Below are 21,305 nucleotides of genomic sequence, written 5' to 3'. Positions count from 1 at the left end.
GTTGGATGCTACTGGAGCCCATTTACATCCCTGCCTTGAGGACAGTGGTGTCCGTTGGGATAGGACAACACACGCATAGGGATGGAGCACATGGAGCACATGGAGCACATCTGCTTCAAACCCAGAGCTGCAAAGCAGGAGGCAACCTGGTGGTTTCTCACCCATTTATCATGGAAAAGGCTCCATAGGGAGATGCAGAGGGTACCTCCCATCCCACCCCACTGCAGGCTCACAGTGCTTCAGTGTCCGGCTCAGGCAGCTCGTGCAGTCACTGCCTGAGCACAGAAGGGCTTTGATGGGTTTTTCATACAGGATCTTCTATTGTAGGACTGAAACAGCAGCTTTAGTATCACCGAATGAACTGAAAAGGAATCAAAGAACAATCTCGAGTGGTTCCGTTCTGTCCTTCCTCAATCACGGCATTCACTGAGCCACAGCCTGGTTTGTGTTGGAAGGGACCTTAAAGCTCCTCCAGCTCCAACCCCTGCCATGGGCAGGGACCCCTTCCACTAGAGCAGCTTGCTCCAAGCCCCTGTGTCCAACCTGGCCTTGAACACTGCCAGGGATGGGGCAGCCACAGCTTCTCTGGGCACCCTGTGCCAGCGCCTCAGCACCCTCACAGGGAAGAGCTTCTGCCTAAGAGCTCATCTCGACCACATTCCTTTAGTCTCATCCAGAAACAAACCTCGCCCTGGGATGTGACACCCAATAACCACCTGGAAGTGAAAGACCCATAGGTGGGAATGCAGCCTCAGCATTCTCAGGAGCTCACGTTCACCCCTCTGCTGCTGAGCAGCTCAGGGACAGAGCCCACATCCTGCCTTGTCCTTCCCTTCCCCATGGCCTCAGGGGAAAGAGCTCCAGGCCCTATGGGATGAGGTGTTTGTGATGGGGAGCAGCTCCTGTCTGCCTCAGTGTCCCCACTGCCCAGGCAGTGCAGGACTGAACCTCACCAGCCCCTGAGGCTCCTCTCCAACCCTCTCACCATCAGCTCATCCTCCTCTCAAGGTACCACATGTGCCACACAGCACAAGGACACATCTGTCCTCGGGAAGGGGGTGGCAGCAAGTCCTTGTCACCCTTTGGCTTTAAAGCCCCCCCCCCATGAGCACAACATCATCTTGTGGGGTGAGAAGACAACGCTTTAGGTGCTGCCCTGCTCTGGAGGCCCAGTGAGCCATGTGCTCACCCCTCCCTCAGGCCTGAGCAGCACTTGCAAAGCAGTTGAACCCGTGGGCATGTGGTTGGGTTGGATAAACCATGAGTGCCCTCCTCATGAAAGGAGGCTCAGACTGAATTAAACCCCTTCTGCTTCATAAATGAGGTTCAAGTCAGCCCAGATTAGGAAAATCCCATAATAAATCAACCCTGGAGATTCAACCAGCTCAGAACTGTTGGTTCTTTTCTCTGGCTGCTTTAACCCCTTTCCTCCCTCTCACTGAGCAATGCCAACACCACACTGGGCTCTCAGTCTCCCCCAGGAGCTATGGGGATGGACACTGGTGACCCATCAACAGGACAAAGGCCACACAGAAACAGCACCACCACCACCACCACCACGGTTTGTGTGCCATGAACCCAGCGCTGAGGATTTGGGAAGAGATGAATCACCACACAAAGCAGGAACAATCAGAGATTCCCACCAGGGAGAAGGGGAGGTTGGGGTGGGATGGGAAGAGGAAGGAGCAGGAATGGGATTAGTTACTTCATTTTAAGGTACCAATGTACTGCACCCCCAAACTGGACCACAAACAGAGGGGTGGGAGGCTGATGAATGTCATTCCGTGTCACTGTGTCCCACATCCCGTATTGTGTGTCAGGGAGGCCACAGAAACACTTGGACTGACCACACTGAGCCTCTGCACAGGGAAACAATCCCCTCTCCATGAAGGGGATCCCAACCGGGAAACACAGCCCAGGAGGGCCAATGGGGTTGGTTTGTGGCAGAAGGCAGGGAAGGATCCAGGAAAATCACCCTCCCCTTGAGACATTTAAGACCAAGAAGCATTTCCCCCGCCATCACCTGCCTGAGCAATGGGGACCAGTCCCCTGCTGATGCTGGAGCCCATTTACCAGCCCAGTGTTGAAGACAGGCCACTGGGACACCCAGTTCCTGACCCAGGCATCACCACCCCCATTTCACTGACCTGGGTTTCTGAGGAGACTCCTTTGAACCAAACCAGCTGCTGCTCTTACTCCTCTCATCTCCTCCTGCGTGGATGGACGAGCCATGGGAAGATCCCACTTTCTCCCCTTGCCCCTTGCTCCCGGTGTCGTTCTTATTGCCCCCGTGGTGGAAGAGGCCACCCTTTGCTTTCCTGTCTTCCTTCTTGGCGTCCTCAGCTTGCTTGTCCTTCGCTGTGTCCGTGGAGAAGACCATGGGAGCTGCAGCCTGGGTTGGTTTGTTCTCCATGCGGCTGCTCTCCTCCATCCTGGCTCTGCCCAGGTGGTTACTGAGGGTGACAGCTTTTGTGGAGACCCTGAGCTCCTCCTGCAGGGCCAAGCTGGGAGGAGATGGGATGAACCTGGGCTCGTCTCTCTGCTGGGTCCTCTCAAAGCTGCTGACCCCCCAAGGCACCTCCTGGGGCTCGGGATGGAGGGGAGCAAAGCCGAAGCCCTCCTCCTGCCCCTTGGGAATGCTGGAGCTCTGCGGGACACACACGGGGCTCTTTGGTGCAGGCTCGTCGCTGTAAACGTGGCTCCCGTTGATGCAGAGGGAAGAGCGGGACACGGGATCGTTCTTTGGCTTCGGGCTTTGGATTGCTTTGGGCTCCAGGACCGGGCTCACCTGGGAGACATCGTCACTGAATGCTCTCTTGTGGGTCAGCTTTGGAGATGGCAACAGGTCTTTCACTGTGGGGGAGTCAAACACAAGCCGGAGGTGAGGCCACCTGAGTAACAGTCCCAGGCAGGACAAACATGCTCATCTTCCCCTTGCAAACACTGCAGAGCTGGGAGATGACACCAGCTTTCTCCCTGCCAGGCTCCCACTGCATAATTAAACAACTAGAAATGCAAAGCCCGGGTTGCAGGTAGGCGGCTGCACAGGGTGTGCAATGCCCTCCCCCAGACATCACCTCCCACTGCCGGATCCAGACAGGAGTCTCTGTAAGACACCAAATCCCTTGTCTGAGAGGATCCGAGGTGGATAACGCATGCAAGAAGGTACCCAGAGGCTACTTAAGGGGCAGGCCAAGGGGAATGGCTTGAACCTGCCCGAGGGGAGACTGAGATGAGCTCTTAGGCAGAAGCTCTTCCCTGGGAGGGTGCTGAGGCGCTGGCACAGGGTGCCCAGAGAAGCTGTGGCTGCCCCATCCCTGGCAGTGTTCAAGGCCAGGTTGGACACAGGGGCTTGGAGCAAGCTGCTCTAGTGGAAGGGGTCCCTGCCTGTGGCAGGGGTTGGAGCTGGGTGGGCTTTAAGGTCCCTTCCAACCCAAACCATTCTGTGAGTCCATGACTGAGGGGGTTTTGCTTCCGAGTGATTTAAGAGTTTGCACTGAATGAAAGATGTGGAGTCTCTGAGCTCTGCTCCCGTATCCTGCCTGATACAAGCCCAGACTGCGCAGTGCCTGCTCCTCCCTCCCCTGCCTGACTCTGGGGCTACCGCAGCACTCAGCAGGTCTGGGGGAAGAGCTGGTGAGAAGGATGCTGGGCTCCCTGTGCCACGCAGCCGCTCCCTCTCCTAGCAGGAAACTCCCCTTCATCACAACATGAGGATGCTGGGGCCAGAGCAGTGCCTCCACCGTGCAGCACAAACCAAGCAGCATCACTTGTGGGGCTTCACCAGCACAGTGAGGAGCAGCACCGGAGTCTCCCTCCAACATGGGGATTTGCTGTCTCCAGCCAATTAAACCAGATCATTGCACACTGCTTCCAAGCAAGAATTAATTCCCCACAAGGACCCTTTTTGTTTGCAAATCGCCGCTGCCTGGGTGCCAAGAGCTTTAACACCAGGAGCCAGTCACTGCCTCAGCTCTGCCTCAGGCCTGAGGTGTCCCAGCAGACAAGCAGCAGCAGCACCGTGCCCTCTCCCAGGGGCTTATTGCTCTGACCTGCTTTTAGGAGACAGGGAAGAAAAGGTCCTAAAGAACCCTCATAGCCCAAAAGCTTGTAGTGAGCTGCAGGGACAATGTGGCATCAACCCAAGTCAGGTCATTCACAGAGTATGAAAAGCAGCATCTCAGATGCCCTCCCCTGTTCTGGCAAGCACAATGCTACCAGCATGCAGAGGACCACAGAACCATGGAATGGTTTGTGTTGAAGGGACCTTAAAGCTCCTCCAGCTCCAACCCCTGCCACAGGCAGGGACACCTTCCACTAGAGCAGCTTGCTCCAAGCCCCTGTGTCCAAGCTGGCCTTGAACACTGCCAGGGATGGGGCAGCCACAACTTCTTTGGGCACCCTGTGCCTCAGCACCCTCACAGGAAGAACTTGTGCCTTAGATCCAACTCAAATCTCCCCTGTTTCAGTTTAAACCCACCACCCCTTGTCCTATCACTACAGCGCCTGATGAAGGGTCCCTCCCTGGCACCCGAAGGGAGATCCCCAGATCTCAGAGGATGCAGGATGCAGGTAAGCAAGGAGTTAAGAGACTTGCAGGAAAGCCTCCAGAATCCCTCACAAAGAAAAGGGGGAATAAAGAGGGGGAGAGGGAATGAAACCCATTATCCTCTTACCTGAGCGCTCCATGGACACACTGCTGTGTCTGCTGGGGGATCTGGTTACCTCCGGAACATTCGAGGCCAGCCCCAGGCTGGCAGAGGAGATGGTGCTGTCGGATCCCAGGGAGGTGTTGGATTGAGTCAAGGATGACTTGCGGAGCTTGTTCTTCAGGAAGAAGCCCTTCACTTTGGATTTCTTGCCCCCAATGTCATAGTCATCCTCCATGTCCAGGCCGCCCATGCTGCTGGGGATGATGGCAGAGGCTGACTCCAAGTCGTATTTCTTCTTGCCTTTCACCTTGTCCTTCAGCTTGCCAAAGGGTGACCGGGGCTTGTCCTTCATGGACAGGTCGAACATGCTGGCTGTGATGTTGTTGCGTGTAAACTGGATGCACACCAGGATCTCGCCACGTTCCTTCTCCTTCTTCCCGGCCTTGGAGTGGAGCTTGTGCCACCTGGAGCCAGAGAGGAGAGAAAATGGAAGGCCCTTAGAATCACTGAATCCCAGACTGGTTTGGGAAGGGAGCTTAAAGCTCCTCCAGCTCCAACCTCTGCCACAGGCAGGGACCCCTTCCACTAGAGCAGCTTGCTCCAAGCCCCTGTGTCCAACCTGGCCTTGAACACTGCCAGGGATGGGGCAGCCACAGCTTCTCTGGGCACCCTGTGCCAGCGCCTCAGCACCCTCACAGGGAAGAGCTTCTGCCTAAGAGCTCATCTCAGTCTCCCCTCTGGCAGGTTCAAGCCATTCCCCTTGGCCTGTCCCTACATCCCTTGTCCCAAGCCCCTCTCCAGCTTTCCTGCAGCCCCTTCAGGCACTGGAGCTGCTCTCAGGTCTCCCCTTCAGGAGCCTTCTCTTGTCCAGGCTGCCCCAGCCCAGCTCTCTCAGCCTGGCTCCAGAGCAGAGCTGCTCCAGCCCTCGCAGCATCTCCATGGCCTCCTCTGGCCTCGCTCCAACAGCTCCACGTCCCTCTTGTGCTGCTGCCCCAGAGCTGGATCAGGGCTGCAGGGGGGGTCTCCCCAGAGCACAGCAGAGGGGCAGGATCCCCTCCCTGAGCTGCTGCTCACGCTCTGGGGGTGCACCCAGCACATGGGGGGGTTCTGGGCTCAAGCGCTCACTGAAGCTGGGTCATGGGGAGCTTATGAACTTTTTACTTCTCCTTTTCACCACGGTACCGCATTCAGACAGGGAAGAACAAGACCCAGGCCATGAGGAAACCATTTCTTCCCCAAAGCCGTTACCAACCCAGTGCCCTTCACTCCCTTCTCCCACGAGATGCTCCATCCTTCTGCCCTGGTTCCAAGCACCACATCCCAGGATGGCTGCAGCAGGATGAGCAGGTCTCCAGCACAGTGCCTGTCTCTGCAGCTCTGATCCCTCTGCTCCAAGCATGAACATTGCCCTTGACAAGGCCCAGGGAAGTCTGTAGGTTCAGGACAGCCCCCATTTCTCCCTGCTGTGTTTCATGGGTGAAACACACAGCAATGAGCGGCGGAAGAACCTTCTAGACCTGGGTTACCAAATTCCCAATGACTTCCCAAGAAAGACAAAGCCCAGCAGTGTTTTGCAGCCACTGGAAAGCAAAGTCAGTGGAAAGAGAACGAAACCAAGGGCAGGAAAACGTGAGGGGTGGAGATGGGTGTGAGCACACTGAAACCTCCATGGAGAGGGGAAAACACCAGTCGTGGCCTCCAGAGGTTTCCGAGTCAGTGCTGGGGGAGATACCACATCCTGGACAAAGGGAGGAGATGGAAAACCTGCACTCTGCCTTGGGAGAGAGGCACCAACCCTTCCTTCCCTGCTGGATGCTGGATAAATAACGTGGGCACAGCTGGAAGCACCCAGGTCCTTCAGCACGTAACTGAGGTGCCACCGAAAGGCAGGCGGGACGGTGCTGGGCATGGATATGGGGGTAACTCAGGGAATGATGTGGATTGGAAGGGACCTTAAAGCTCACCCCTACAGGCCCTTGTCCAAGGCCCCTCTGCCGGTCTCCTGAAGCCCCTTTAGGCACTGGAAGGCTGTCATCATCCCTAGTTCTTCCACTTGCTTATCCCAGCCCTTTCCGATGCCCCCTCCACTGTCAGGGCTCAGCTTCAAGCTTGGACACATCCAGACACGCAGGATAAAATCCATGGGGAAGAAAAGCAGCATTAACCCCTTCCAGCAAGTCCCAGCAGCACAAAGGCTCCCAGAGAGGTTGATCCAGTGCCAGGGAGCAGTCGGGAAGCAGGCACAGGTGAGTCAGAGGGACACTTCCCGGAGCAGCTGTAGGGAAAGGGCTGCCTGGAACAGGCTGCGGCCACAGCGCATCAGCTCCAACATTGTTCAGCTTGATGCAAGACCTGGACGAGGCTCAAGAGGGAAGGGCTGCAGCAGCCTGGCCGCTGGCAAAGCAGGGATTCAGGAGCTGAATCATTCAGCTGGGGATGAGGAGAGGAAATCTCGCAACGGGTTTCAGATCTGTGTCATCAATAGAGAGAATCCGGGTGGATTAACGCAAGGAAAAAGCAGAGCTGCGGAGGATGAGGAGATGGAACAGCCCCCAAGAGCTCAGCCCCCATGGATTCACTCCCTGCATCTCCCATCAGTTAAGAAGTCGTGGTCATTAAAGTGTATTCGACGCCTTTGAAAGAAGGAGCTGGAAAACCTGCCCTGCTCCAAACAGCGTGTGCTGAAGGCACAGCCTCTGCTGCTGCTGCTGGCGCTGCGTTAAGGAGCTATTTTAGCTCCCAGGACCTCCCCAGCAGCCAGGACACCACCTCAAACAGGGCACGGAGCTATATTTAGGCTGTGCTCTAAGTTTATGGGTGTTTGGGAGGATTCAGTTGTTCCACGTTGGGTGTTTCTGACTGAATCAGTGGAAACAGGAGGTGCCAACACGGCCTCAGCTGGGATGCAGCAGGAGACTGGGACTGGGGCTGGTTTCAAGTCCCGGCTAAACACAAACTCCTGCAGCATCTTTTTGCCATTATCCCATATCCCTCACTTTTCCATGTTTCTTCCATGAACTGCCCTCAGGGGGAAGCCCTGGGTGGGATGCTGGAGCGGGGCCACGCAAGTGCATATCTTAGAGGAGTTCATGATCAAAACCAAAGAGGTTCTGCTCATACAAAGCCTTTCCCAGGTCTGCAATAGCCACCACGGGCTTCACAGCTCAGGCTCAGCCCAGCTGCTCTGAACTGAGCTGGGTTACAGCAACAACCAGTGGAAGAGGTGCTGGTACCAAGAAGCATGGGGAGATACAGGAACCTCTGCCGCCACATCCAGCACCCAGGGCTGCAGGGACCCACTTCCCAGAGGTGTCTGAGGCCTCTCTTGAGGAGGTGCCACCAGCTTGGGTCCAGCTCCTCACTGCACGGGGCATCCAGGACAAGTCACCCACACTGGTGGGTGATGCTGGAGCTGCTGGAGCAAGGCCAGAGGAGGCCACGGAGATGCTGCGAGGGCTGGAGCAGCTCTGCTCTGGAGCCAGGCTGAGAGAGCTGGGCTGGGGCAGCCTGGACAAGAGAAGGCTCCTGAAGGGGAGACCTGAGAGCAGCTCCAGTGCCTGAAGGGGCTGCAGGAAAGCTGGAGAGGGGCTTGGGACAAGGGATGTAGGGACAGGCCAAGGGGAATGGCTTGAACCTGCCAGAGGGGAGACTGAGATGAGCTCTTAGGCAGAAGCTCTTCCCTGGGAGGGTGCTGAGGCGCTGGCCCAGGGTGCCCAGAGAAGCTGTGGCTGCCCCATCCCTGGCAGTGTTCAAGGCCAGGTTGGACACAGGGGCTTGGAGCAAGCTGCTCCAGTGGAAGGGGTCCCTGCCCGTGGCAGGGGTTGGAGCTGGAGGAGCTTTAAGGTCCCTTCCAACACAAACCAGGCTGGGATTCCCTGATTTCCACCCATCACCTACTGCCCTCCTCCCCTGCCAGTGCTGCTGCTGAACACCTCAGCCCGGGCCACACGAAGAGCCAGGCTTGCTCCAACACAACCCAAGCAGGGCACACAGCTCAGAGCAGCTGAAGACAGGAGCTGCAGGTTCAGCTACAGAACCCTCCTACATTCTTCCCTCTTCCACCCTATGGGTCCAGCACCATCCAGTGCCTGCTTCCAGCATCACCCCAGGGTCTGCCACCCATGATGCTGTGCCAGGGGATGTGTGCAGGGGGAAGGAAGCAGGAAGCTGCCCCAGCACAGAGAGGAAGCCTCAAACAGAAACTCATTGCAGATGTCCCCAAAAAAGGGGAAGCTTGAGGCCATTTTAAGCTCTCAGACATGCTCCAGGCCTTTGCAAGCTGCCATCCCGCTGTTCCCAACCCCCTGCATGGCTCATGTAGGTCACAGTGTGTAATCAGCACATCCCAAACGCTTCCAGACTGCTTCAAGTTAAACCCTTTCTATGTAAAGGCTTCTCTCTCCTCCCACGGGAGCCAAGGAGAAGGGTGGGATGTGCAGGTCTGGGAGGAAAGGCAAAAAGCATCTATATTTATAGCTGCTGTTGCCAGGATCAGTTGGAGCAGCAAAGGGAAGCATGGAAAGGAGAACACAAAGCACTGCCCTAGCTCCAGGCCCCCACGTGCTTTCCCTCATCCTCCAACAACATCCCATTCCGGAAAGGCAGCAAGTGCTGAGCAAAGGGAAAACCAGCCTGGCATGGAAACAGGAGCGTAGGAGCTGCTTGGGAAGGAGGGAGAGGGACCCCACAGGGGATGCTGATGGGGCGGAACCGCTCGGGGTCAGTGCCTGGTTCACACCATCCCCTCTGCTCTGTGTCCTCTGTCGGGGGGCAGGTGAGTGCTTACGGAGCCCCCACTCCCACAGAGCTTGTGCTGGGAATGAGCTCAGATGGAAAACGCCTGGGCTGTGCTTTCTGCTGTCAGTGAGCGGCTGCTCAGGTTCAGGAGACACTGGGGGGGGTGCTGATGAGCTGCTGGGGTGCACAGGGGGGCACGGAGCCGGAGCAGAGCAGACCCGAGGCTTGCTGTCACCTCCCGCATCCCCCTCCTGCTTCAAGCAGCTCCTTCAGCACAAACCCAAGCCCAAAGCCCCCCAGCCCATCACACAACACGGCTCTGAGATGCCACGTGCACCATCAGGCCACCATCCTGCCCTGCTTCCAAGCAGGACGTGGGTCCTGCCAAGCAGGAGATGCATCCGTCCAAGGAGGACCACCACCTGGGTTGGGGGTCCCCAAGAGATCCCCATCCACCGAGGGACCCACCTCACCCCAACGGAGCTGCTCCATGCACCTTTGGTACCTTCAGCAATGCTTCTCCAGCTTCTCCCTCAAACTGGTCCCAGTGCTCTACCAGCAGTGAGTCCAAGAGAGCCTCCTTGGAAGTGAAGTCCCACAGTGGCTCGCAGTGGTCATGGATGGATGCAGGGAGGGAAGGATGCACAGATGGGAGTGGTCTTCCCCAAAGCCCCCCAGAACCACTCAGCACTGCCATGGGGGGGATGATGCTCACCTCAAACTGAGCAGAACTGCTCCTGCCCCACACAAGCGAGCCTCCTGAGCTGCAGCACAGAGACAGCCCAGCAGGGAGCCAGTGCCTCTGCCCTGGCTGCAGCAGCCTGGCTCTCACTGCTGATTCATCCCTGCAGCAAGGTCAGCCTCACGAGAAGAGCCCCAGGTCGTTGATCCAAGAATATTTGGGCCTCTACAGTGACACAGTAGGACAGGAACGAGAAAACACAAAGGTAGAAGGGGCACAACCCCCTCGATGGGCACAAGGCACCCTGGGGAGCCAAGAGTTAAAGCAGCCCTATGGAAACACAAACATAGGATCCCAGCTTGGCTTGGGTTGGAAGGGACCTTAAAGCTCACCCAGTCCCAACTCGTGCCACGGGCAGGGACACCTTCCACTGGAGCAGCTTGCTCCAAGCCCCTGTGTCCAACCTGGCCTTGAACACTGCCAGGGATGGGGCAGCCACAGCTTCTCTGGGCACCCTGTGCCAGCGCCTCAGCACCCTCACAGGGAAGAGCTTCTGCCTTAGATCCAACCTGAACTGCCCCGCACCAGGAAGCTCAGCACCGGAGCAGGGAAGCAGGAGGTGGAAACAACCCAGCCCTGGGGAGCTCTGTGCTCCCCACTGGTGCCGGGGGTGCAGCGGCACAGGCTGGGTTTGGGGCTGCTTTTGGCTGCTCTGCAAAGTGGTCCCTGGGAAGCTGCTAAAACACAGCTGGAAAAATCAACCCGGGAAAACCATGGAAAATCTGATTCCCCCCCCGATGGGGCAGAAAGGGCTCGGGTGGCTGAGGGGGAGAAGTCCATCTCCCCAACCTGCATCACTCTTGAGCAGTGCTTGAAACCAAACCTGAACCAACCCCTCCCCAGCATCTCAAGCTGCTACTCTGCGGGGTTCCAGCCCTGACAGGACCAACTCAGCTGCTCAGGAGGGTGTAGGTTAAATGGGATGTCAGGACTGAAGAGCAGGAGCCCTGTGTGGTGAGGGGAACAAGAGGATGCAGCTGTGGGTGCAGTGCTGGTGCTACAAGTGATGCGTTACTGCAGCGGATGCAGGCACATGGGACAACCGGGATGAAAAGATCCCACCACTGACCCACATGTGCCCCATGCCCTGCTGAAGGGCTCATCCCATGGCTCTCAGGCCAGGGACAGAGCTGTTGTCTCCAGTGGGACTCAGAGGCACGGAAATGTTCAAGGTACAATGAAAACCAGGGATAAACCTACCCCTCCCTGTGTCCAGAGCTCATTGGGAAGCCTGGTGCAACAGCCAGGCTGTGATACAGACCTGGGGCTCCAGGCACCTATCCTGCTCCAAGCATGGGTCCATCCTGATAATGTCCTGAGCATCTTCATTCCTGCAGCCCACCCAGAGCAGTGCCCCACAGGACCCTTCTAGTTCACATCACCTCCCCTTGGCTATGGGGAAACAGGGGTGGCCCAGACTTGCAGAACCCCAAAGAGGCTGTTGGCATGACCCTGTATGTACACAGGGGTGCTGCCCATCCTCCCCAAATCTGCCCTGTGCTGGCTGGCAGAGGCAAGCAGGGGGTGTGATGGCAAGGAGGAGGAAATGGGAGACACCAGGGATGGAGAAGAGCCACCAGTGCGTTGCTGGCATGAGAACAAGGATGGGTAACTCCATTACAGATCAATCCAGGTTATGAAGATCAGAGCTTTCCAGTGCCTAGTGCAGGATGGGCACGAAGGAAGAGGAGACCAGGGAAGATTTAAGGAGCTGTAAAATGGGACATGAATCATTTATGAATGGAGATGGTAAGAGCAAGAGACAGAAAATCAGCTCTTAAAAGGGCACTGGAGCTGGTGCAGGGCCTGGAGCCCAAGTGTGATGGGCAAGGGCTGAGGGAGCTGGGGGGTTCAGTGTGGAGAAGAGAAGGCTCAGGGGGGACCTGATGGCTCCCTACAAGTGCCTGAGAGGAGGATGGAGCCAGGAGGGGCTGGGCTCTGCTCCCAAGGAACAAGGGATGGGACAAGAGGAAGCGGCCTCAAGCTGCCCCAGGGCAGGTTTAGATGGAGCTGAGGAACAATTCCTGCCCCAGAGGGTGCTCAGGCATTGGAACAGGCTGCCCAGGGCAGGGCTGCAGGCACCGTCCCTGCAAGTGTTCACACAGTGTGGAGCAGAGGCCTCAGTGCCATGGGTTAGTGGTGGCCTTGGCAGTGCTGGGGTAAGGTCGGACCGAATGAGCTTAAAGGGCTTTTCCATCGTGGTTGATCCCATGATCCTATGAAGGTCCCTTCCAACCCAAACCCCTCTGGGATCCTGTGCTTGCAAAGCACAACGGACAGCAAGGAGCTGCTCTGCAGGCTCCTCTGGTGCTCTCACTCCTGAGGACCCACCTCACACCCAACTCAGCCTGCACACGATGGGCAGGAGAAACGTTTTACTGCTCTAAATCCTTCTCTACTTCCAGCTGGGAAGAGCACCATGGAGAGCCCAGTACCTGGAGCAATACAAGCCTGGGAATGTAGAGCCTGTTCTCCAAGGGCTCTGCACAGCTTGAAACACCCAATATAGCGACAGGTTACACATCCCAGAATCACAGCAGGGCAGTAGTTGCTCTAAATCCCACACCTTTACCCTCGGTGGATCTGCTGGTGAAGAGACCCATAGGCTGGAAACGCAGAGCTGGAGAGGCCAAGGGATGCTCCTCTGGGAATGGGGCTCCCAAGCCCTCAAATGGTCTGGAAAGTCCATCCTACTGGAAAGCCAAACCTGCCATCCCAGCCAAGCTTGTGACAGGAAGAGAGGCGGCAGCACTGATTTAAAAGCCATTTCCACTCCACAGAGCACGTGTAGAAAGATGCGAGGTCTTCCCTGGACTCCTCCTGTCAAGGAGCCCCCATGGGGTTACTGTGGGCAAGGAGCCCATGTGGACACCAACATAAGCCCATCCATGAGCCAGCTACAGAGGGTGGGCAGAATAACCCCGTCTAGACCCTGCTCTGGAAGCAACCACAGTGTAAACATGTTCTCCACACCAAGAGATGCTCTCCCTCTGGTGAAAGAATGGGGACGTCTCCTACAGTGGAGCAGGAACCATGAAGAGCATCCCCAGTGACTCCTCTCTTGCTGTGGATGCTGCCTTTGAGCCGCCCAGTTCATCCCAACATGAGGACACATCCCTTTGTGGGGGGGTGACAGGATGGAGAGCAGAGCCCACCCCACATTCCTGCTCACCAAAGAGGAAGGAGTAGAATGAAATAAAGGAGGGAATCACCTTGGAAAGATGAACTGAGGCGGTGAAGAACGGCCTGAGCACCAGCTGAACTCAGCACATGCAATAGCACCACCTCCATCTGCAATTTGAGCTTTACACCAACAGGTTTGATGTGCTTCCTAAGCTGGATGGAGGTTTTCCTGCAGCTTCTGAGGGGAAAAGCCAGCTGGAAGCAGTTGGGGCTTGGAAAAATCCATGTGAAACAGAGAAAGAAGCCTCAATCTGGAGCTTTTGAGGGCTGAAGATGAAGCAGGGTGATGGACCAGCACTCTTGGCCACCACAAGCCCAAAGCCAATGTGTCAGACTTGCAAAGCTGGGCTCAAAGTGCTCAAATAGCTTTTAAACAAGGACAAAAGCAGAGCCTATCTCGAGCAGAACAGAGCAAAGACCTTAAACCCCTTAAAGCAGCACTGGAAACCGGGTGACAATGGGGTTAACTGGGCTGGTAGGAGCAACACAAAGCCCTGCCATCAGTTTGGAAGCAGCAGCATCCTGCTCTCCTTTGGGCTCCCAGTGCAGGGCAAACACTGGCCACCAAGGACCCTGTCTCTCCAGCACACAGAGAGCATCCTGACCTGGGTTTTGGCAGGACAGCCCTCTCCTCCCCCTGCTCAGCAGTGTTTCAACACAGCAGGGTGTTTCCTGGCTCTGCAGAGACACAACAACCCTTCAGAGCTGCCTTTCCAAGCCACAACAAGGATTTCACCACAGCCCAGGGTGTCCCAGCAGCAAACTGGTGCTCTCAGGACCTTCACCAGCACCTCTGATCGCAGCAGCTCCTGCAAAGAGGGCTCTGTCTGCCCTTGCATTAAGACTTTCCATGCCCAAACTATCCCTGAGCAGCTGTTTCCTCTCTGCCTCCTACCAAGGTCTCTTCCCCTCCTTGGTTTAAGGACACACTGCAGTGCTATGGCCTCAGCTCAGGCCTGACAGGGAGCAGGCAGTGAGCCCTGACCCTGGGTGTGAAGATCTCCCCTAGGATGCAGCCACGAGCCAAGGCTGTGGTGGGAATGGCAAAGAGCACCAACCACTGCATCCGAGATGCCACAGCCAAGAGCCCACAGGTCACAGTGTTCTCCTGCCCTAATGATGTCCACGGATTTAAGGGAGACCTTGGAACAGTCTTCCAGTGCCTAAAGGGGCTACAAGAAAGCTGCAGAGGGGCTTTGGACAAGGGTCTGTAGGGACAGCACAAGGAGAAAGGCTTTAACCTGCTCTAGGGGAGACTGAGATGAGCTCTTAGGCACAAGTTCATTACTACGAGAGAAGCTCTGGCTGCCCCATCCCTGGCAGTGTTCAAGGGATGGGAATTCCCTTTTCCACTCAGACTCGCCCCAGAACTGAGCTCCATCAAGACAGGGAGGAGAGAAGCCCCAGTGGCCCCAAGGACTTCAGCTGGAGAAGTTCAACACCCAAAGGAAAAGGTTTTGTACCCCAATGGCTTCTCTGCTGGTGGAGAGTGAGAAGAAGAGCATCTCATTCCTGCTGCCAGGATAGAGGAGCTGCGGCCATCCTGATCCCCCCTGCAACCAGCCCCTCCACAGCTGGGAAGGGACAGGAAGAAGTAAAGGGAAGTGCTATAGGGAGGTTTGGGGCTGTAACTCCTGTTCCAAGGCTGCAGCCAACAAACAACTGCAAGTCACTGCAGGCAACACCAGAGCCAGGATCACAGCTCCTTCTGCTACTTACAGTCGCCGTAAGTAGATCCCAGTGCTCCAAAGCCTGGAATTCTGCCCTCTGTAGCCTGAGCTCTGGCAGAGCTTCTCCCTGGAAGGGTTTAACCCTTCCCATTGTGAGATCTTAGGGAAAGAAAGCAAAGTAAAATGGGATTTCAAAGGGAAGAAGAGGAGGTCCTCACGCATCCACTGCCCTTTCCCACCATCAGCCATGGAGCAAAATCCTTTGGGATCCCTACAGCGAGGCCCAAAGTCCAATGCCAAAGGCATTATGTGGGATGCCCAGCATGGAGCTCCCACCACACCACACCACACACCTGAGAGATGCCACAGCATTGTCCAAGGGGATAACACAGCCTGAGGGGTGTTGGATGGAAGCTCTGGGTCACAGCAGCTTTTGACAGAGTCATTTCCACCCATCCCAAACACCCTGTGTCAGGGATGGCTGTGGAGGGAAAGCAGGATGAGCCCCGCAGGGGCCTGCAGTGGCAATTCCTGGCTGTCAGGGAGCAGGAGTGATTGATAACTGCCTTGGGAGCACAGAGATACCCTCTGCTGCTGAGATGAGCCCTCGGCTTGGGGGGATCCACTGAGTCCTCACATCTCCCTGTGTGCCAGCAGCACTGTTGTGGTGACCATCACCATGCCACTGTGCAAGGATTTCATTGCGTGGTCTCATCCTGCTGCTGGACTGGGCTTTGGGCTCCCAAAATATGAGGCAGGACAGAGATCTACAGGTTATGGGAGGCAGAAAGGAGGACCGGGAGCATCCTGCCCATGCAGAGCCACAGCACAGAGGGTTTGAGGCAGGAGGATGGAGGTTGGGCACTAAAAGGCATGGGTGGTACATAAAAGCACTAGAAGCTCAAGTGGATAACGAGAAGTGATGCTGAGCACTGCTGCCTTGCTTGCCAAGCCCCAGGCCTTGGAGGCGAGTGTTGGATAAGCTTTGGCATACCCCAAAAAGGCCAAAAGGCTGCTCCTGTGTGAGTCCAAGAGTTGATTTCCTTCTGGGCAACACATTGTAATGGCAGAGATGCTGAGCTCAACAGAGCAGCTCAGAAACACCCCGATGCTTCCTGGAGGAGAGCCCAAGTTGGATGGAACATTTTCCATGGAGCTGAAAAACACGGATGAAAATCCTCACACGTTCCCATGCAACAGAAACGAGCAGGAAAATGAGAGCAAGGGCAGGGCACTGCCAAGTGAGGCCTTTGGGAAGCAGGATCCCATTCCAAGCGGGAGCAGCTTCGTGCCCAGGAGCAAGGAGCAGAAATGGGCTCCTAAGCAGTGTATGGCAGCGGCTCAAGTCCTGCATCCCCCACTTGTGGGCAGTGGTTATCTCTGCTGCACAGACCTGGGTGTGCTCCATGGTGTGGGCCTGGAGCCTGTTTTGCTGTTTCTGGATCCTCCTCCTAAACAAAACTGGTTGCAATGGAAGGCATGGGAATGCGGTTGGAAGTTTATGGAGGTCTCACAGAACCAGGGGCTGTCCCCAAGGCTTCATCTGGACAAGCTCCAGCACTTGGGATTCTGATCCAAGACAAAGTGCAGCCCCTTCCATGCTGCAGACTCCCAACGGCTTCCACTCACGGGTGAGCGAAGGGAGATGCTCAGGGCGATTGCTCCCTGTCAGGTTTTCCATGCTCATTTCCACCAGGAGATAAAGAAGGGAAAATAAAGAGCCTGAAAAGCTCTTAACAGCATGAGGGGAAGTTCATTTTCCTTACGCAAGCAAAGCTAAAGGAAGGGAGGGAAGGAGACAGCAAAAAGCCTAGAATTCTCCTGGCCTCACTGCCCTGACCCCCGCCTTGTGCTGCAGTAATGGTGTGACAGCATCCAGCCACGCTGGACGTTGTTCCCATGGGATTAACAGCCCCTGACACGGAGACCTTTGAGCCAGGCCCATGGGCTCAAGCTCCTGAACCCTTCGCAGCTCCATCAACCTCTGCTGACAGCAGCACACCGTGCCTGGACACGCAGCTCCTACCCCGGCTCCCGGCGCTCCCCGAACCGTTCCAGTGCCAGAACCACTCATCTGATCCCGAACATCCACGGATCAGAACTGCCCTGAAGCCCGTGCGTGATCCTGGTTTGAATGAGACCTGGAGAATCCCGATCCAGCTCCTCCACCGCCTCCCACTGCCCAGGCAGGGCCAAGAGAAGCAACCTGAACGCCGCAGGGGAAACACTCAGACACCAGCTCCCGGCTTCGAGTCCCGTTTCCTCTGGGAACACCCCCATTTCAGGGCAGGCAGGATGCTCCCCGGGCTGCAGATGCAAACGAGACCCGTCTCTCCACTTTTCCAAGCCTTTTCCATGCTGATCCCACTCTGCAGGCTGTACCCTGGGGAGGAGGCTCCCCTCCAAGCCTGTGCTGGGGTCTGGGAATGGCAGAGCGGTGGGGATGCTCCCAGAGGCACACAGCAAAGCTCTTCTCTAAAGGAATTTCCTCCACATTCCCACATTTCTCCGCTTGGCAAAGGCTAGGAAATGTTGTTATTGCTTTAAATCCTGCAGGAGGAAGAACAGCAAATCCCCTCCACTAGGGATTTCTGCCGGACGCACCACAGGGATGGGATTCAGCCCCTGAACTCAGGGAGCCTCCTGCAGCAGCTCCGTGACAAATCAGGTCACAGCCCCACCACAGCCGTCAGAAGGACAAAGCACAACGTGGATCCGTGCCCCAGCTTCCCTGGAATGACAGAGCCCAGCGGAACCCTCATGGGATAAGCAAGGTCCCTTGGGGCACATGGAAGAATGGATCCTGTGCCTTGTCCCACACGATTCCCTTCCAGGGCTGACAGGAGCCACCCCATCCTCCACACCACACGTGATGTCCTACTCCCAGCAACGTCCTTCCTGGAGCATCCACAGGCCCTGGGATACCCTCAGCCTGCAGTGCCCTTCCTGAGTCACACACAGGCCTCAGGGCACCCCAAACCCTGGGACACCCTCCCCCAGGGACCCCACCAGTCCTTGTGACACCTTTCTTGGTGCATGCAGAGCCCCTGCTGTGGGGCAAGCCTGATCCCATGGCACCCCCTGACCCCCTCCCTAGGGGGTCCATGGTGCCCTGAGGCGCACCCAGCCCCACTGCTCCCCCCCCGTACTGCCCTTTCTGGGGCACACATGGTGCCCGTGATCCCCTGGCCGCAGGGACACCCTTCTTGGGGTGTTCAAGGACCCTGTGACACCGCACAGCCTGCAAAGCCCTTTCCTGGGGCATGCATGGACCCCAAGATGCTCATCCTGGGTATGCAGAGACCCCACAGCACACTGGGGGCCCACTGATATCCATCCTGGGCACACTGGAACCCCACAACACCCATCCTGGGGTACCAGGGACCCACTGATATCCATCCTGGGCACACTGGAACCCCACAACACCCATCCTGGGGTACCAGGGACCCACTGATACCCATCCTGGGCACACTGGAACCCCACAACACCCATCCTGGGGTACCAGGGACCCACTGATATCCATCCTGGGCATGCTGGGACCCCACAACACCCATCTTGGGGCTCACATGGACCCACTGACATCCATCCTGGGGCAGCAAGGACCCCACAACACCCATCCTGGGTATACAGGGACCCACTGATATCCATCTTGGTCACACTGGGTACCCACAGCACCCATCCTGAGCACTCAAGGACCCCACAACACCCATCCTGGGGCTCATATGGGCCCACTGACACCCATCCTGGGCATGCAGAGACCCCACTGACACTCATCCTGGGGCAGCAGGGACCCTACAGCACCCATCCTGAGCACCCAAGAACCCCACAGCACCCATCCTGGGTATGCAGGGACCCACTGATATCCATCTTGGGCACACTGGGTACCCACAGTACCCATCCTGGGCACTCAAGGACCCCACAGCACCCATCCTGGGTATGCAGGGACCCACTGATATCCATCTTGGGCACACTGGGTACCCACAGTACCCATCCTGGGCACTCAAGGACCCCACAACACCCATCCTGGGGCTCATATGGGCCCACTGACACCCATCCTGGGCATGCAGAGACCCCACTGACACTCATCCTGGGGCAGCAGGGACCCTACAGCACCCATCCTGAGCACCCAAGAACCCCACAGCACCCATCCTGGGTATGCAGGGACCCACTGATATCCATCTTGGGCACACTGGGTACCCACAGCACCCATCCTGGGTATGCAGGGACCCCAGAGCACCCATCCTGGGTATGCAGGGACCCACTGATATCCATCTTGGGCACACTGGGTACCCACAGCACCCATCTTGGGCACACTGGGTACCCACAGCACCCATCCTGGGTATGCAGGGACCCCAGAGCACCCATCCTGGGTATGCAGGGACCCACTGATATCCATCTTGGGCACACTGGGTACCCACAGCACCCATCCTGGGTATGCAGGGACCCCAGAGCACCCATCCTGGGTATGCAGGGACCCACTGATATCCATCTTGGGCACACTGGGTACCCACAGCACCCATCCTGGGTATGCAGGGACCCACTGATATCCATCTTGGGCACACTGGGTACCCACAGCACCCATCCTGAGCACTCAAGGACCCCACAACACCCATCCTGGGTATGCAGGGACCCACTGATATCCATCTTGGGCACACTGGGTACCCACAGCACCCATCCTGGGTATGCAGGGACCCACTGATATCCATCTTGGGCACACTGGGTACCCACAGCACCCATCCTGGGGCCCCAGGGACCCACTGCCACCCATGCTGAGCACACTGGGACCCCGTTTCCCCCCCCCCCCCCCGCCTTGCTCCCCACTCCCGTGGGGGGACGCCCGGCCCTCACTCACCGCTCGTCGGGCGCTCGGCGCTGCTGCAGGGCGGGCTCCAGCGGCACCAGGGCCTGCCCGAGGAAGCGGTCCATGCCCACCAGGGCCCGGTGCATGACGGTGAGCAGCAGGCCGGGGCAGGCCGCGGGCTCGGCGGGCAGCTCGAAGGCGCACTCCTCGCGCCATTCGGGGCTCCCGGTGCTCTTCTCGGCCACCGAGGTGCTGTACCTCTCGCGGCCCAGCTGGATCACGGTGTACGCGTCGCTGGTGCCCGCCTTGCCGCCGCTCTTGCACCTCAGCCCGCGGGCCCGCACCACCGTCACCTGGACATGGGTGGGCAGCCAGGCCGGGGACCCCTCGGCCGGCAGCGCGGCCGCGCGCAGCAGCGCCATGGCGGGACGCTGAGGGGAGGGGAGGGGAGGCGCCGGCTGGAACCGGATTCAACCGGACACAACCGGACCGAACCGGGCCGGGCCGGACCGGGCCCCGCTCCGACACCGCTGCCGCAGCCGGGCCGCAGCGAGAGCGACACCGGCACCCGCCCCCCCCCCCCGCCCGCCCCGGAACAAGCCACGCCCCCGAGCGGAATGGAGCCACGCCCCCCCCCGCACCGAGGCCACGCCCCCCTCCCATCTGCTGGCCCCGCCCTGAGGGGGGCACGCGCAGGGGGCGGGGCTTGCACGGGGAGGGGGTACCGGGGGCGGGGTGTCACGGCGCACCCCGCTATGTCGCGATAGCTCCCGCGCCTCCCCCTTGCCCCCCGGCCCGTTTGCTTCGCTCGCTGCTGTTACCCGGCCCCGAGACGTGTGTGGGCACGTGCTCGCGCACCTGCATGCGTGTGCAAGCATGTGCATGCGTGTGCATGTGTGTGCGTGTGTGTCCGTGTCCGTGCATGTGTATCCATGTATGTGCATGCGTGTGCAAGCATGTGCATGCGTGTGCATGTGTGTGCATGTTTGTCCGTGTATGTGTGTCCGTGTATGTGCGTGTGTGTGCATGTATGTGCGTGTGTGTGCATGTGTGTGCATGTATGTCCGTGTATGTGCATGCGTGTCCATGTATGTGCGTGTGTGTGCATGTATGTGCATATGTGTCCATGCATGTGTGTCCGTGTATGTGCATGCGTGTCCATGTCCGTGCATGTATGTGCATATGTGTCCGTGCATGTGTGTCCGTGTCCGTGCATGCGTGTCCATGTCCGTGCATGTGTGTGCATGTATGTGCATATGTGTCCGTGCATGTGTGTCTGTGTCCGTGCATGTGTGTCCATATATGTGCATGTGTGTGCATGTATGTGCATATGTGTCCGTGCATGTGTGTCCATGTATGTGCATGTGTGTCCATGTATGTGCATGCGTGTGCATGTATGTGCATATGTGTCCATGCATGTGTGTCCATGTCCGTGCATGTGTGTGCATGCATGTGCATATGTGTCCGTGCATGTGTGTCCATGTCCATGCATGTGTGTCCATGTCCGTGCATGTGTGTAC

At 57.5% G+C, this 21,305-nt stretch overlaps 1 protein-coding gene across 1 annotated transcript in view; it reads right to left on the bottom strand.

Moving 5' to 3' along the window:
- RAB11FIP5 (RAB11 family interacting protein 5) overlaps positions 1-20,357 on the bottom strand; it is a 36,809-nt gene extending 16,452 nt beyond the window's left edge. The window contains exons 1-3 of the mRNA XM_061440998.1: positions 19,837-20,357; positions 4,677-5,116; positions 2,148-2,853 (exon numbers count right to left, since the gene is read on the bottom strand). Of these exons, the coding sequence (XP_061296982.1) occupies positions 2,148-2,853; positions 4,677-5,116; positions 19,837-20,207 (1,517 nt within the window). The 5' untranslated portion in view covers positions 20,208-20,357. The remainder of the gene's footprint in view (positions 1-2,147; positions 2,854-4,676; positions 5,117-19,836) is intronic.
- Positions 20,358-21,305: the final 948 nt, after the last annotated feature.

The sequence above is a fragment of the Pezoporus flaviventris genome, unplaced genomic scaffold (genome assembly GCF_033815535.1).
Source record: "Pezoporus flaviventris isolate CSIRO_AGI_PZ_B2104156 unplaced genomic scaffold, CSIRO_AGI_Pfla_v1 ptg000188l, whole genome shotgun sequence".
NCBI lineage: Eukaryota > Metazoa > Chordata > Aves > Psittaciformes > Psittacidae > Pezoporus > Pezoporus flaviventris.
This window is presented reverse-complemented; position numbering and strand designations above follow the sequence as displayed.